The sequence below is a fragment of the Brassica rapa genome, chromosome A04 (assembly GCF_000309985.2).
Source record: "Brassica rapa cultivar Chiifu-401-42 chromosome A04, CAAS_Brap_v3.01, whole genome shotgun sequence".
In the NCBI taxonomy this organism is placed as follows: Eukaryota; Viridiplantae; Streptophyta; class Magnoliopsida; order Brassicales; family Brassicaceae; genus Brassica; species Brassica rapa.
In genome coordinates this window covers 12,835,348-12,851,733 of record NC_024798.2, presented here as the reverse complement: position 1 = coordinate 12,851,733, position 16,386 = coordinate 12,835,348, and the positions used below count along the sequence as shown (strand labels likewise).

The 16,386-nt window shown below is 31.2% G+C and overlaps 3 protein-coding genes across 3 annotated transcripts; 1 reads left to right on the top strand and 2 right to left on the bottom strand.

Moving 5' to 3' along the window:
* Positions 1-5,801: 5,801 nt before the first annotated feature.
* Positions 5,802-7,197, bottom strand: LOC103864399 (GTP-binding protein At2g22870). The gene is made up of 3 exons (XM_033289503.1): positions 6,697-7,197; positions 6,376-6,608; positions 5,802-6,287 (listed from the first exon to the last, which is right to left on the bottom strand). The coding sequence occupies exons 1-3, from the start codon at positions 7,151-7,153 to the stop codon at positions 6,078-6,080; spliced, it is 900 nt and encodes a 299-aa protein (XP_033145394.1). The 5' UTR covers positions 7,154-7,197; the 3' UTR covers positions 5,802-6,077.
* A 2,901-nt stretch (positions 7,198-10,098) lies between these two features.
* LOC103864398 (phytosulfokines 2) lies at positions 10,099-13,032 on the bottom strand. The gene is made up of 2 exons (XM_009142151.3): positions 10,711-13,032; positions 10,099-10,540 (listed from the first exon to the last, which is right to left on the bottom strand). The coding sequence occupies exons 1-2, from the start codon at positions 10,828-10,830 to the stop codon at positions 10,403-10,405; spliced, it is 258 nt and encodes an 85-aa protein (XP_009140399.1). The 5' UTR covers positions 10,831-13,032; the 3' UTR covers positions 10,099-10,402.
* Positions 13,033-13,269: 237 nt separating this feature from the next.
* On the top strand, positions 13,270-16,243 carry LOC103864397 (squalene epoxidase 3). Its single transcript, XM_009142150.3, has 7 exons — positions 13,270-13,829; positions 14,286-14,397; positions 14,471-14,645; positions 14,717-14,885; positions 14,962-15,456; positions 15,528-15,806; positions 15,892-16,243. Exons 1-7 carry the CDS (start codon positions 13,359-13,361, stop codon positions 15,994-15,996), a joined length of 1,806 nt encoding a protein of 601 aa, XP_009140398.1. The 5' UTR covers positions 13,270-13,358; the 3' UTR covers positions 15,997-16,243.
* The last annotated feature ends 143 nt before the right edge of the window (positions 16,244-16,386 follow it).

Here is a 16,386-nt window from a genome sequence, read left to right as displayed (position 1 = left end):
ATTTTATCTATCTATTGGATTTCTGATATCAAACCTTTTCAATTATATTCTATCTTTTTCACAATTTATCATAAATTGTTTTCTTTTAAAATTTTGGTGAATGATATGTTTGTTATGTTAAACATGAATATTTTAAAGAAGTATTATTTAGAAAAGTAAAACTGAATGTATAAGTATAATATTATATACCATATTTTTATGTGTTAGTATATATATCTTAAATGTGTTTTATAAAAACAAGTTTTTAACATATATGGGTCTATTCATCTTTTCAAAACAAAAGTATAGAAATTGTTTTAGTGCTTCTAGTTCGTTTGAATACAGCAACTTTTAAGTTTATGAATCAATGTGTTATTCTAAATTAAGAAATTATGTTACTAAACTAATAATTTATTTTGATGGTCATTACAGTTTTATGATCTTATCATTTAAATAAAAGATAATAAAATTGACTCACGTATAGCACGGGAGGTATACTAGTAAATTATAAAAGTACAAATATTTTTAAAATTCTTTTGAGGGTGTTTTCTACTTTATTATTTCAAATAATGAATCCAGTGTAGCAAAATTTGTGAAAGTATATTTAAAATATTTAATTTTTTTACTTATTAAAACTTTTTCTACTTATTAAAACAGATTTGAATAAACCACTTATTTAAAATATTAATTGTAATATCAAAGATACATATAAAAAAATAAAATAAGACAACCGAAAAATATTATCAAATGCAGATGAATTACACACGATTTTATTTTGGTTTTCTGAATAGCCAACGGCAGCATTAGTAACCAACACCACATGAAAACATTCTAATAAATAAAAAAGGTGGTTTCACCTCTTTGCCGGGAACCCAAGCATTGTAAATAGTCCCTCCCACCGTGAATTGAACCCGAGTGGCGGTAGTTACAGCCGTAACCCCTTTACCACTAGGCCAACTCAACGTAGCTAATAAATATTTTACCAAAAAAAAAAAAACATTCTAATAAATATAACTAGTTTTAAATGTGATCCATAAAATAAATAAATAAACATCTGCGCGATGAGTTGGACAAACTCTGGTTCCAGCTTATAACTGATTCTAAACAACAATAAAAAATATTTTGAAGTTAATTTTTTGGGTGAAAGTTTTTGAAGTTAATTTCTTATTATGATGGAGGATAATAATAATAAATAATATTGTTGTACGTAGTATTTATCGGATCTACACCTTTTTTATGCAACCAAAACATATGCACACTGCTTCTACTTTCTTTTCTGAGGGTTGCTTTTTTAATCGAAATCCGCATTTGCCGTTGTTATAAGCACCACCACGTATGCAGTCTTGTTTGCATAAAGAATCAATGCACTTATGAACCCAATATACGACTCTGGACCTTCTCTACATGGAAATTTCTGAGAATTTCCTCTTGATATTTTTACTACAGTTTTGATCAATTGATAAGAAACATTCAGATATATTTGATTACATATATATACAAAATACAATTTAGATGGATAAATAAATTTAATTTAAAACCCAAAAATTAGTAATTTATCAAGTTATGAACTGATTAAATATTAATTTATGAACGTAACTGCATATATGTTTTAACTACATTTTATAGTAAATCAATTTATAAATTCACAAAAATTATATTGATTATTTTTATGTTTACAATTTTAAAATATATACTTAAAAAATATATTAAATTTTTTTAACCAAAATATTTATAATTTATAAAATATATATGTAAATTCAAAAGAAAAAAAAAATCATGTCTCAGTTTTACCTTCATCTAACTAAATTTTGAAAGGTAGATTTAAGATTATGATTTTTTAATAATATTATTGAGTCTAACACTAGTCAAAATTAAACACAATAATGACACGTCAACAAGATCATAATCTTAAAAGTTAGATTTAATATTTTGCCAGATTTAATATTTTTTTGAAAGGTAGATTTAATTTTTTTTTTGAAAAGGAGATTTAAGATTATGAATTTTTAATAATATTGTTGAGTCTGACACTAGTCATTTATTGGATTCAAAAATCCAACCCATTAAATAAAAATACTCATCAGACACTGCTCCCGCCAGAACTTACATGTAATCCGCGGGACTCGAAGATAAACCTTGGGACTCGTTAATTTTAATTTTTAAAACTAATTATCTTAATTATATTTAAATTAGTTATTTTCGAAAAAAATATTTATATAATTATTATTCACGGTTAATTTATTTTAATAGTTATTTTAGTTATATTTAGTTATTTATTTTTGAAAATAATATAAATATATTTATATTTATATAATTAAAAATATTTTTAATTTACAGGTTGTCAAGTATCCGCAATTTAAATTATGTTAATTTACACCCGCTTCAAAATAAATAAACTCGATATGCACCCGCACTCGCATCCGTCCGGCAAAATTTTTAAATCAGTTGATCCGCATCCGCTCCCCGGCGGATAAAACACATTGCTCTAATGAAGTTTGGGTTGTTATATGTTTTGCTCAAATTGTTTGTGTGCGACAATACATAGATAATACTTTGTAAATTATTTTTATTTTTTTGTTAGTTTCTAAAATCTAAATAGTTGATAATATATTATGTTTATTAGTTATTGTAATTTTGTTGATCTTTTATGAAATATGATTATTTCTAATAATTTTAATGCCACTGAGATTATTCAATAAGAAGTGTTTGATTTCAAATTCAAGTTGGGTAATGATGCTTTAGTTATCACTAGAAATATTCTGATCCAGTATCTACACTTCTAAATAAATAGACGATACTAAAAACAGAATCTAATATACAAAATGTTAATATAGATACTAAAATTTGATAATTTATGTTGTTAATTTAAAATTTCTATCTAATTCGATAATTTTCATTAAATAAAAATTTACATCAATAACGTAATATATCAGATATATAAGTAGTCCCTGTGTGGGCCTCACCTAGTAGGCTAGTATGTAAACTATATGTTGACAAAAAAGTATGTAAACTATATAATATAATTAGTAATACACAAGTTGTTTTCTTGATGTGATCATGATATTTTGATTTTAATAATTTGTTACTTTGATTAAAAGTAATTTTTTTATTTCACTTTCATAAATTAACTATATATATTTGACAGATTTTTTGCTAATTATTTTTCTTATGATATTGAGATTTTATTTTATTTATTTTTAGAGAAGTGATCATACTTTTTATTTCTTTTTATTTTGTCGTTAATAATTACTCTAACTATATGCATCTTAATAGTTAACTAGAGTTTATCCCGCACATCATGCGGGTATATTTTCATTTTATAAATATTTAATTTTGATATTATTATATAAACTTAAATATACAATTTATATCTTAGTGTTATTTATTTTATAACTCTTTAATTTTATTGTTTAGGTTTCTTATTACTTTATTAATGTAGAGATTTGTTTTATACATTTTACCTTTTTTTATTATGTTTTCGAGTTTTCATAATTTAAAATAATCAAATAAAAAATATTCGTCAACATATGATTTTTGAAAATATATAGCTGTAGAAATAAATTTTTAACATATGTTAATAACTTCATTTGTATAAAAAAAATCTGACATGATTAACAAATTTAAACCCGTTTTAGTGGTAGATGATAATTTATTTAAATGAAAGCATTATATTATTTAATTACGAAATTAATTAATACAATATCTAATAAAAGTTATTTAAAAATTTAGTAAGATTTTGTAAGATTTTTCTCAACAGATTTTGTTATAACTGAAAATAAAATTCAAATCTATATTTAAAATTAATTTATTATTAATATTCCTATTAATTATTATGTCATATTATGTGATTAATGAAATGGTCCTAGTTAGGGCTGGGCAAATAAACCGAACCCGAAAATGCGAACTGAATCTGATCCGATAAAAATGAATCCATACCGATCCGAACCCGACGTAAATACCGAATGGATCTTATTTTGTGGTATTTCGGGTTATGGGTATTATCCGAACCGAACCCGAATCTAAATGGATATCTGATAAAATCCGAAACATTCAAAACCTCGAAAAGATCTTGTACCAAACATGATCTCAATTCTTAATATGTATCTAAAATATACTATGAAATATTGAACATTTAAAATACTTATCTATTACATGAAGGTTGGTGGTTCTATTGCATGAAAGTTGGTGGTACTATTAAATGAAGGTTGATGGTTGAAGATGGCCATTGAATCTTGAAGTATTTAGATTTAGATTTTGTTTTCGTTAAACAATGTTTCTCATTTCATGAGAACTTGGTTTTCATTTATGCTTTTATTTATTTGGTTTTCTTTTTATCAGTAAATATGTTTACTTTTCGTTTGATTTTGAATGATCACGGTTGATGTTCTTTACTTTTGAATCGATTTTATTTAAGTTTTGGTTATAAAATATATACAAATCAGGTATTTTAAAACTGAAGAACCGATTTTACTCATGTTTTGGTTATAAAATAGGTAAAAATCAGGTACTTTTAAACCAAAAAACTGATTGGGACCCGAACCCGAAAGTATATTGGATTGTACCGGTTCTTTGAAGATTTACTAACCCCGATCCGAATCCGATAGAACCCGAACCGGTCCCGAACCGAACTTTCATATAATCCGAATGGGGCTGATTTTGATAAACCAAAAAAACTGAAACCCGATTGGATAAAACCGAAATCCGTTTGGGATCCCGAATGTCCAGGACTAGTCCTAGTAGACTTCTAAATAGTAGATAAAAATGGTACTTCTCTTTTAATAGAGAAGATAAAATAGAGAAAAGTTTTTGTTTAAAAAGTATAATACTGGAAATAATTTAATTTTTTAGTAAATCTTATTTCTAATCATATGGACTAAAACTTATAAAAACTTATAAAAAATAAATATAGTTATGGATTTCATTTTAAAATCCAGTAAATCAAAAATATATACAAACTAAACTAAATTAATGTAGATTGGTTTCAATATATTAGCTAAATTTTATAAAGCGAAATATCAAAACAAGAAAAACTGAACCGAGTCAGACCAAAATCTGAATTGAAATCTCTAGTTTTGCGTAGATTTTGAATGAAAGTTCTATTTCACGTTAGTAATATATGAAGATGGAATAGAATCACTAATGTATTTAGGCTAGTTGTCAAGCGTAAGGTTTTAAGAAAATCACGAAAAATACCATCTTTTGCTTACTTGCATAAAGGTTTTGTGATTTCTTTCTTGAATAAAATTTGTTTCAATTATAATTAAGATTATGGTTTTTTAGTCTTGTAAGCTGTAAACTTTTCTTATGATCTAGTGAAACTTGAGAGACAGCAATTCATTTTACCCAACCGTAACGATTAGAGGTCATGGACTGCGTTATCAATTAATTGTACGTTATTTACTTGCAAATTGATCTCGAACTTTATTGTCTGTATAAACAGCAACATGATGTGCAATCTACTCTTGAAAAAACTAGTAGGATGACATTCCACAAAAAAAAACAAAGCGAGATCTTTGCTTGCATCATACAGCTTAACCGTAGACCTCTTATTAGAACCAAATCGAAACTGACAAAAGTGAATAAAATGAAAAACATTCTTTAGTTTCGGATGTAGCCATAACCTTCCCTTTATACTTGTACCAAACCTTGTTTTTAGAGATTATCGTTAGTTTATATAACTAATAAAATATCAAAAATATACTAATTTGTCAATTAAAACATTCCTATTCATAAAAGGCACCACACAAGCCATCAAGATCACAGACACTTGGCTTCAAATCCTAAGCAAGATGTTGGGGGTGTAAACAAAGAAAGTTCTTAAGCTATGGAAACTACTCCACATCCTTGTTTCTCTCGGAATTACATTAGATCATCTGAAAACTACAACTCAACGACACAAAAGCAACCTACAAAGCCATGGAAAAGACCCGTAACAGCTTCATTTCAACAAAACAACAAAAACAAAAGAAGCTTCCTTTGATTGCATTCCCTGAAATTTTATCGCTAGAAAGATGTATGAATACAAAGAGAAAGAACATAAACTTGTTACTGATAACATTACAAAACATCTATCTTATGTTCCACGCTCTCTCTCTCTCTCTCTATTGATCCCAATAGTTTCTCAGCTGCGACATGTGAAGGAGAAGCTCGTCTCTGCCCAAACCAGACACACTACTCGTCAAAATCCAAGGAGGATGCTGTTTGAAATTCTCTCTAATGATCTGTTGAAAAGCTTTAATGTTCTCATCAGGTCTCTTCCCTTTCGCCGCCTTCATTTTATCACACTTAGTAAACACAAAAGTCAACGGTACCTGATCATCACAACTATAAACAATCAGAGAGAAACTCCTCAAGAAAAAGAAAAAAAAGCATACACAATACTGAGAATATGTAACATACATTGTTGCGACCGAGCCAATTCGCACAATCAAGATCAATCTTCTGAGGAGGAACGCTTGCATCAATCAGAAGAAGCACACAAACAAGTGTGTCTCTATTCAAGAAGTAACCTTTAGTAAACGCAGACCAATCCGTCTTCGCAGCATCTGACACTTTAGCAAACCCATAACCAGGCAAATCCACAATGTACCAACTCTTATTCACCAAGAAGTGATTGATAAGCTGAGTCTTTCCTGTTTTTGTTTTTTTCCAAATTAAAAATAAATAAAAATCAAGAATCAAATAAAGATTGAATCAAGAATCAAGAATCAAGAAGCAGACCAGGTTTCTTGGAAGTGAGAGCGACTTCTTTTTTACGGACCAAACAGTTGATAAGCGAAGATTTTCCGACATTGGAACGACCCAAGATGGCAATCTCAGGGAGGTCGTCTTTAGGACAGTCTCGAGCACGAGCGCTGCTCTTGACGAACTCGACTTGTTTGATCTGGGAGTGACCCGCGAAAGGTCCGATGACGATGTTGGAGCCCGGGAGCACCATATCATCAGTTAACTCCTCGATTTCGACGCCGGGAGGTATGAAGAGGACGGAGCGAGCGAATCTAGCTTCGTCGGAGATGGAACGGGTCGTGGGGAGAGAGGAAGATGTGATTCGTGGGGTAGAGATGAGATTCGGAGTACGGAAGAATCGGGTTGTGTGGAAGAGTTTGTGTGATTGGAAGTGTGAAGGTCGTAAAGGAGCGAGATTTATCGTTATGAATCGACATCGGAGGATCAGCATTTTCTTTTTGGGTTGCAGAGAGAGAGGTTTGAGTTTTGGGTTTAGGGCATCTCCAATGTAACTCTATTTTTTCCTCTATAATTTACACAAAATAGAGTAACTCTATTATAGTATAACTTTTGCTCCAATGGTGAAATATAGAGGAATGTCATATTTTACTCTATATTTGGAGTGAAAAAGTGACATTCCTCTATATTTCACTCTATAATAGAGTAACTTTATTATAGAGTAACACCATTGGAGCAAAAGTTACACTATAATAAAGTTACTCTATTTTTGTGTAAATTATAGAGGAAAAAATAGAGTGCCCTTGGAGATGGTCTTAGAATGAAGATAGGGTTTTTGAGATTCAAGACCAGACAGGGGTTCCTGCTGTTTCAGACGGAGGCTTTCATTTTCTTTTAAAAAATGTTTTCCTTTTTTTTGGTCAAGGAAAAATGTTTTCCTTTGTTAAAGAAAAACAAAAGTTAATGGAAAAAAAGAAACTTTTTTGTGACAAAAAGTTAATGAAAACTTACATCCACATATCACATGAAAACTAATGATTTGATTATTATTGGACCTAATGTAATCAGATCAACTAGTTGTGTGATATTTAGGAATAGTGGGATAGTCAGATTTTATTTTACCGGCTACAAATAATAATCAAAGACTAGTTTTGTGATATATAGGAAATTTTCAGAGACTATTTACAAAAATATATTGATTTTTATTACTATTAAAATAGTCCAAAAATAACATTGTACTAGGTTGATTGTTTGTGGTTTTTGAATTGGTTTTTAGTTTTAGTTTTTCCAAAATCTAATTTCAAGCCATTCAAGATTTTGCCAAAATAGTTTCCCTATAAAATAGGGAATCTGGTTTTTGAGTCTCCTATGCAATTAAGGTGATGATTGTTTCATTAGTTTTTAGTTTTAGTTTTTGGTTTTTAGATTTTAGTTTTTGGTTTTTAGATTTTGGTTTTTGGTTTTCAGCTTTTGGTTTTTAGTTTTTGGTTTTTAGATTTTGATTTTGATTTTTGGTTTTGCAGTATTTTTTTTATTTTCAAAAATTAATTAATAGATTACTTTAAAATAATACAACAAAATAGCTATAAATATTTAGATTTTACAATTAAAACTTATCAAAATACTGTGATTATTATTTTAAAATAAAATACAATAACATATTTTAATTATTATATTTTTATGAAAATATATTATATAAAATATATATAAATTACACATAAAATTATGAAACTAATTATAAATTTTCTTATATAAATTATTTATATTTTCTTAAAGTTGAATGGCAATTTTTATATTTCAGGATTATACAATATATTGTATTAATAAAACATATTATGTTTTATAATATTTGTTATTTTTAATGTGACTAATAATTATTAAAATAATTCAATTGTTTGTTTATAGAAACTAATAGCTAAGTTATAATATATAAATTGATTTAAAGATATGAAACACAAATTAAAATATTTCACATTATTGTTTAAATAATATCTAATGTATAAAATATTTTATGATAATTTTATTTTTATGAAAATATTATTTATTAATTATTAATTAATTAAAATATAGTAGTTTCTACAAAATAAAATCAAAATTCGTTTTTCTTCATAAAAGGTCCCAAAAGTTGGTTTTTGGTTTTTCTTCATAAATTGATTAAATTTTTCAAAAACTAGTTTCCCTAAATTTTAGGGAATCTATTTATTGAAAATCTTGATTGGCAACTCAAATAGTTTTTACAAAAACAAAAACAAAAGCCAAAATCTTGATTGGATGAAAAATGGTTTCTACAAAAACAAAAACCAAAAACTAAAGCAAAAACTACAAACAATCAAGCTCTAAAAAGAAAAACCAGAATCTGTGTTTTTGGAGTTTTCTCTATTAAACCTACGGCAACTGTATTTAAAGTGATTTGTTTATGTTTTTTTTGGTTAATAATTCAGGTACAATATATCTGTATTTATTCAACACATTATTAATACTAGTATTTCTTACGTGAAATGCCTCCTTGATAAACAAATATTTCTTTTTATTTGTAAGAGCCACACTTATTTAACAAAATGACATGAAAACAAATCTAATAAATAATAATATTCTTTAAAACTAATTTATTCAATTATTTTATTCAGTTATAATAAAATTAATAATTATAACTAATAAATTTGGTTAAATTTATATAAAGTTTATAATACAAAATATTAATTAAGACATTATAGTGTATATCAAAGGTTATGAGAAGTATTTATTTATTTACTAAATAAATATTTATAGTTGACTGATTATCTAGTTTAGTTGAATAATTAATGTATGCTATTAATATTAAAGAGAAAAATACGATGGAACGATAGTAGGTTCATATATTTCTTGAAATATATTAAAATGAAATGCAAAAGTTAAATTGGTGTATTGGTCCTTTGAAAAATAAGAGTAAAATAAGAATTAGAAACCAAAATATAAATACATTTTATTTAGTTTTTTAGTTAAAATATATTATGTGTATTTCCATATAAATATAAACTTAAATATATTTAAAATACAGCCATTAATTTTTATAATATTTTGGTTTCTTGTTTTATTTTTATTTTAAACTAAATTTATATTAGTTTACTTTTAGTGATACTTATGATATTTTTATTTTATTTTTTCCTGGAAATTTTTTTATCATTAATTATTTATTTTAATCTAAAAACAAAAACCAAAATCTAGTCACCAATCAAGTTTTTCAAAAAAACCAAAATCTACAGCAAAATCAAAAAACAAAAACTAAAACCAAAATCTAAAAACTACAATCTAAAAGCTAAAAACCAAAAACCACAATCTAAAAACAGGGTATAAAAAATCCAACTCCATTGTAGTTTGGCAAATTTTCACTTGAATATGTGAATTTTCAAAACATCTAATAAATAATTCATAATTTTTGTCACGTTGGTTATGAATACATAATGTTTTTATACATTTTAATCTAATGGATTGTTGAAACTAACGGTAACATTTATTTTAGAAGAGGGCATCATTTTGCATTCTCCAATTAATCATACAAGCAACAAGTTTGGATCAAAATAGTTTCATAAACCGACCTTTAAGTGTACATAGGCTTTGGCTAAATTTCGTAGGTAGAACTATATAACAATAGTCACAGCCATAACTTTCTTGATGATCTATTAGAAAAATATATGACACACAAATCACAAACGTGTATTAGCAATACTTTGTTAGATATAATTAAAGTACTATAAGTGAAATATCAAAGATTCTTCTTCTGTTTCTGGGTATAGATGTAATCAACATGAGCAACCAGAGACCTCCTCATTAGGCAATCTTCGTCGTTAGCACCACAGTTCTCTTCTGCGAATTCATCCAGTTTTCCTTCTATGCTCTTTTCCTGAATCATACATTAGGACACATCAAACTACATGTACAAAAGTTTATATTTGATATCTTTAAAAAAAATTCGCTAATATTACAAGCTCTGATATATACATTTTATTATGATTACTACATGCAAATATAATATATATATATGTGGAACTGGACTCATGGAATGTGACTAACCAGCGGGTCAGCCGTAACGATTGTGATAGAGGTCGAAAAGGTCGGGTCGGGACGGGCGGTGCACATCAGCGTGGAGCAAAGGAGGAGAGTTATCGTGAGAAGAGCAGAGAAGTTTGCCATTTTTATGATCTTTTCTTTGGTGAAGAAATATATGTAAAAGAGATGATTTGATGACGGGTTTGGTTTCTTTAAAACTTGACATTTATAGAAAAATTAGTCAACTCTATTTTTGGTTTTTTATCATTTAATTTTTTTTCCAAACCGGAATTAACGCACGTTGATAACCTCAATGTTTGTTTAATAAACGAAAAGAGAGAGTCTAATTATGGAGTTTTGGTTGACTCATTTGACCGCTAAGATTGAAAGTGGAAGAAGATAATATTTTTTTTCACACTTGCGCGTAGTGTTAGTGGTGGAATTGAACCAAACCCCATATAAGTAGAAGAAAAGAATATATAGTCGGCGTGTGTGAAACGTGGGATGGTAGAGTGATAATCATCCACTTATTAAAGGCATGTCTATCTATTTTCTTTTTAAAATACATTCACATTTGAATACGAACAATCTTACCACAAGCGATACGTCCCCCACCACACGTATGGTGAGTTGGTGATATCATCCCTATCGAAACGCACCAAACTCAAAAGCGTGTATTTGAACATTTAATACTATTGATAGTTTACGCGTGACTAATTATCATATATATCCAAACCACGTAAACATGATGGCTAGATTTAATATTGTTTTAGAATTACGGTTTAATTTCGGGAGAGTGATGATAAATTGATAATGTATGAATGAGAGTGAGATATGACTCATTTGCCCAATAAGATTGGGAATATGATAGTAATCAGGGGCCAAGCTAGGTTTTCTTTTAACTGGATGCAAAATAACTGATAAAAATAGTGCAAGAGGAATTAAACTCAGGTTCTTAGGAAACTATGGGTGCAACTTAAAACCTTAATATATACTATTTTTACAAATAAAGACTAATTCTTTAAAGAAGAATATCAAAAAGGGACGTAGTGCATAAACATTCTTGGCACTTACCATAAGCCGACACTTTCGTACACATAACTTCCAGATATTACCAAACCCCGGCATGAAAAGTGTCAAGAAAAAATTTCTTCAAAAAAAATAAGCCAACACTTGAATTTAGGTGTTAGGACAAACCTAAAGACCAACCCCAAAATACAAAATCCTAAATCAATATAAAACGCATCTCGGCCTATGTAGATTTAAAATATCCACAACCTCTCCTCTTTAATCCAATCCGAGGGGGCGGAGTATGTTGAAGAATGAGTATGATAGAACGTTTGAGAACACTGTACAACGAGTCAAGAAGTAGTGGTGGCACTGTGTTTGATTAAAATGTTTTACATCTTCCATACTCACAAGCAATACTTTTCTTTTACTAGTATATATTTTAGAAATGACCCTAAAACAGCGCATCTCTTTTGGTTTTGTTCTCGTGCAGTTGAGGTTTCCTCTGGTGTCAAAATTGAAAAAATATATTCAAATATTCTTAGTTAATTTTGTAAATATCATGTAATCTAGGAAGATCATACTTAACTCTAACTATCTATCCTATACATGTAACACTTTCAATGATGAATAAACCAAGCAAATCTTTTCACTAACTTTCATGGTATCAGAGCTTAATTCTTCTTCAATCTTCATTTTTTAACTTTTGTCATCTATCAAGTGTTTCTTCTCCAGTCTGTCACTATGGCAAACATTGAGAGAGCCATGGAAAAAATGTGATGGCCTAGTTAAGTTATGGATCTACGGCACTCTGGCTCAACCTATGTTCAAATCCTCCTTCAAGACCGATGGCACAACCATAGACATATGGCTACAAATAGAGAACCAATTCCGTAACAACAAGGAATCCCACGCCATTTAACTTGACAACAATATGTGAACGAAGGAGATAAGATCAGTCTGAGAATATGAAGGCACTAGTGAGTGACAAAACTCTCGTGATGTACATTCTAAATGGAAGCTCGCAAGCATCAAAAACCATTTCCTACATTTTAGGAAGCTCGCAACATGCTAGAGCTTAAGGAAATGCGTTTGAAGAAGCCTTTGAAAGGCTCGGCAAGGCACAACGAGACTGCCTCGTCATCTACTGCACTGGTCACAACTGTCCCTTATTCAAAAACTACTGACAATCATGAACGTCATCAAAGGAATAATCGAGGTAACAGAAGAGGAAATCAAGGAAGAGGACGCTACAAAAAATTTCACCAGTGATCACAGTTCACAAACTGGAACTTCTCACCACAATACTGGAATGGTCTTTACGGTAATCAGCATAGTTCTCTACCTCAATGGGTCATGTATCCGTGTGGAGGCCCAGGTCTATGGTCATTCTCTCCTCGTGGACAACACATGCAACAACATGAAACCAATATTGTTGACCACAACTATCAACCTACTCAAAAGCAGCATTTTTCTTTTCACTAGTATATATTTTAGAAAATGGGCTATAATACAAATGGTGTAGAATAAGGGCTTCAAGTTCCCATCACCCATGATGGGTTTTCTCATTAAGGCCCACACGAGAAAACAAAGAAACTTAACCTCAGCAAAATAAAAATCTGTTACAAGTCCAGCAAATAAATAATTCTGACTAAACAAAAACTATGAAACTGGCCGTTATCCAGAACCTTCCACGACTTGGATTAACAACAACCACCGCATCTCTTGGATCTCCCTTTCTCTCTCCTCGTCTCTCTCTCTCCACGCGTCGCCTCAGAAACACTTCCTTAACCACCGGAGCCGCCTTTCCTCGCCGCAAGAAAGACGGACACGAACGCGCTTCTCTGATCTCTGCAGGGACGGTGATAATGGCGCCGGCGATTGAATTCGATCAGTTCATTCTAGCTACGTTCTTCGCTTCTCTGTTCGCGTTAGTGCTTGTATTCGTCTTGCGCCGGAGTAGTCGTGATCGTAAAGACGATGCGAATTCGAATCGGAGCAAGATGAATCGCGGCCTCGTCGCCGTTTCTTCTCAGAACGATCCCGTATCTACGGAGGAGGATGATTCAGGCATCGATGTTATAATCGTCGGAGCTGGTGTTGCTGGTGCCGCTCTCGCTCATACTCTCGGCAAGGCAAGTCTTCTAGAATCAGCTTTTTTTTCAGATTCGTGTGATTCTCATTTTAGTTTCTATTTCTGGAAATTTTCTACAACACTTTTGCTTTTCGTGTAGACATTTAGGATTTAAATATATTTTTTTGGCAACAATGTAATTTAATTTTTATCTGATTTTTATGATAAATCACTAAGAATGATCATATGCTTGTTTCTTAGTCATTGCTCCAAATGTGTGTGCTTTGTGTATGTGTTTGATATGCCTTCCATTATTTATTAATTAATTTTTCCGAGTAATAATTTATATAGTTTGTATTGTAGTTTATCTCAGATCACAATATTGGTGTGATCTATAATAGATCCAGAACATTGGAGATATATACGTGTTTGTTTTTTTAGTCATTGCTCCAAATGTGAGTTCTTTTTTTTTGTGTGTGTGTGTTCAAGACGTAAGTTCCTTGTGTGTGGTTTACAGGAAGGACGAAGAGTGCACGTTATAGAAAGAGACTTGTCTGAGCAAGACAGGATCGTTGGTGAATTGCTTCAACCTGGTGGTTACTTGAAGTTAATCGAGCTCGGCCTTGAAGGTAAATCAATTTGGTATATATATATATACTTGGACTGAAGTTTGGTATATAAGTTGATAGTTTCATTGTGTAGATTGTGTGAAGGAGATAGATGCTCAACGAGTTCTTGGTTATGCTCTCTTTAAAGACGGGAAGCACACTAAGCTTTCTTACCCCTTGGAAGCGTTTGATTCGGATGTCTCCGGGAGAAGCTTCCACAATGGGAGATTTGTGCAGAGAATGCGAGACAAAGCCGCTACTCTCTCAAAGTAATCATTTTTTTTATTTTGTTATTTAAATGCGATTCTGCTTATTCTAATGCTTTTGTTTGTGGTTTCAGTGTACGTTTGGAGCAAGGAACAGTTACGTCTCTTCTTGAAGAGAACGGGACGGTGAAAGGGGTTCAGTACAAGACAAAAGAGGGCAACGAGCGTAGCTTATATGCTCCTCTCACAGTTGTATGTGATGGTTGTTTCTCCAACTTGCGTCGCTCTCTCTGCAAACCTAACGTCCTCCTCTCTTCTCTCTCTGGTGGATTAGTCTTTTTTTCTAACGTGGAACTTACTGAGATTGATATCGAATCAGGTGGATGTACCCTCTACTTTCGTGGGTCTTGTCTTGGAGAATTGTGAACTCCCATTTGCAAATCACGGGCATGTTGTTCTCGCTGACCCATCACCCATCTTATTATACCCCATCAGCAGTTCAGAAGTTCGTTGCTTAGTTGATGTGCCTGGTCAAAAACTTCCTCCCATTGCAAACGGTGAAATGGCAAAGTATCTGAATACACAGGTTGCACCTCAAATACCACCTGAGGTTCGTGAAGCCTTCATTGCCGCGGTTGAAAAGGGTAACATCAGAACCATGCCGAACCGAAGCATGCCAGCTGATCCGGTTCCTACCCCTGGAGCACTTCTTCTAGGTGATTCATTCAACATGCGACATCCTTTAACCGGTGGTGGGATGACAGTGGCATTGGCGGATATAGTTGTACTCCGTGATCTTCTGAGACCAATCCACAGCCTTAAAGACAAAGAAGCACTGTCTAAGTACATAGAATCATTCTACACGTTGCGAAAAGTAAGCACATTTAGATAAAAGTGAATGGTTTCCCATGTGTTGATTCAAGTTTTAATGTGGCCCTTCTGCAGCCTGTAGCTTCCACCATCAATACATTGGCGGGTGCGTTGTACAAGGTGTTTTTAGCATCTTCAGACGAAGCGAGAACAGAAATGCGCGAAGCTTGCTTTGATTATCTTAGCCTTGGAGGTGTTTGCTCATCTGGTCCAGTTGCATTGCTCTCTGGTTTGAACCCTCGTCCTTTGAGTTTAGTTCTCCACTTCTTCGCTGTGGCGATCTATGCCGTTGGTCGTTTGATGCTACCATTTCCTTCCATTAAAAGCTTCTGGCTTGGTGCTAGGGTCATCTCGGTAACTAATTCTTCCCTTCTTCCTCCGAAATAGAGTTACTTCAACTGTACACTAACATCTGCTTTGTTTATGTCTACTTGCGCAGAGTGCTTCAGGCATCATCTTTCCGATAATTAAAGCAGAGGGAGTTAGGCAAATGTTTTTCCCTCGTAGCATTGCTGCCTTATATCGCACTCCGCCCCTTCAATGATTCATCTCATTGCATGATCAAAGCTATTCAGGCAGATGCTATTACTTATAGTTTTATATCTTTGTTGATTAATGATAATCATTGTGGATGTTTAGACAAGACGGCTCTGGAACAAAGTGTAACATAGCTCCTTAGGTATATATTGATTAAGAGAAAAGATTTTTGTAAGTGCATCAATGTAAAAAGAAAAACAAAGTAAGCTTGAGTCTGTTGTGTGTTTTTATTATCTTAAACATCATTTTGGGTTTGTAGCGAAAGCATAAATAATTGGCGGGATAATCAGTCTCATCATGTATCTCCTGCGATAGAGTCAGAGAGCTGCGGTGTATAAAGACCCTTCTGAAGCTCATCGAGTATTTACAGATAGTGAGGCATCTTCTCATGAACTGT

Coding starts and splice junctions, on each gene's coding strand:
- LOC103864399 (XM_033289503.1), bottom strand. CDS start 7,153: ATGCTGATCCTCCGATGTCGATTCATAACGATAAATCTCGCTCCTTTA. Junction 6,609..6,696: donor TCTCACTTCCAAGAAACCTG/GTCTGCTTCTTG, acceptor AAACAAAAACAG/GAAAGACTCAGCTTATCAAT. Junction 6,288..6,375: donor ATTGGCTCGGTCGCAACAAT/GTATGTTACATA, acceptor TGTGATGATCAG/GTACCGTTGACTTTTGTGTT.
- LOC103864398 (XM_009142151.3), bottom strand. CDS start 10,830: ATGGCAAACTTCTCTGCTCTTCTCACGATAACTCTCCTCCTTTGCTCC. Junction 10,541..10,710: donor TCGTTACGGCTGACCCGCTG/GTTAGTCACATT, acceptor TGTATGATTCAG/GAAAAGAGCATAGAAGGAAA.
- LOC103864397 (XM_009142150.3), top strand. CDS start 13,359: ATGAAACTGGCCGTTATCCAGAACCTTCCACGACTTGGATTAACAACA. Junction 14,398..14,470: donor AATCGAGCTCGGCCTTGAAG/GTAAATCAATTT, acceptor TTCATTGTGTAG/ATTGTGTGAAGGAGATAGAT. Junction 15,457..15,527: donor CATTCTACACGTTGCGAAAA/GTAAGCACATTT, acceptor GCCCTTCTGCAG/CCTGTAGCTTCCACCATCAA.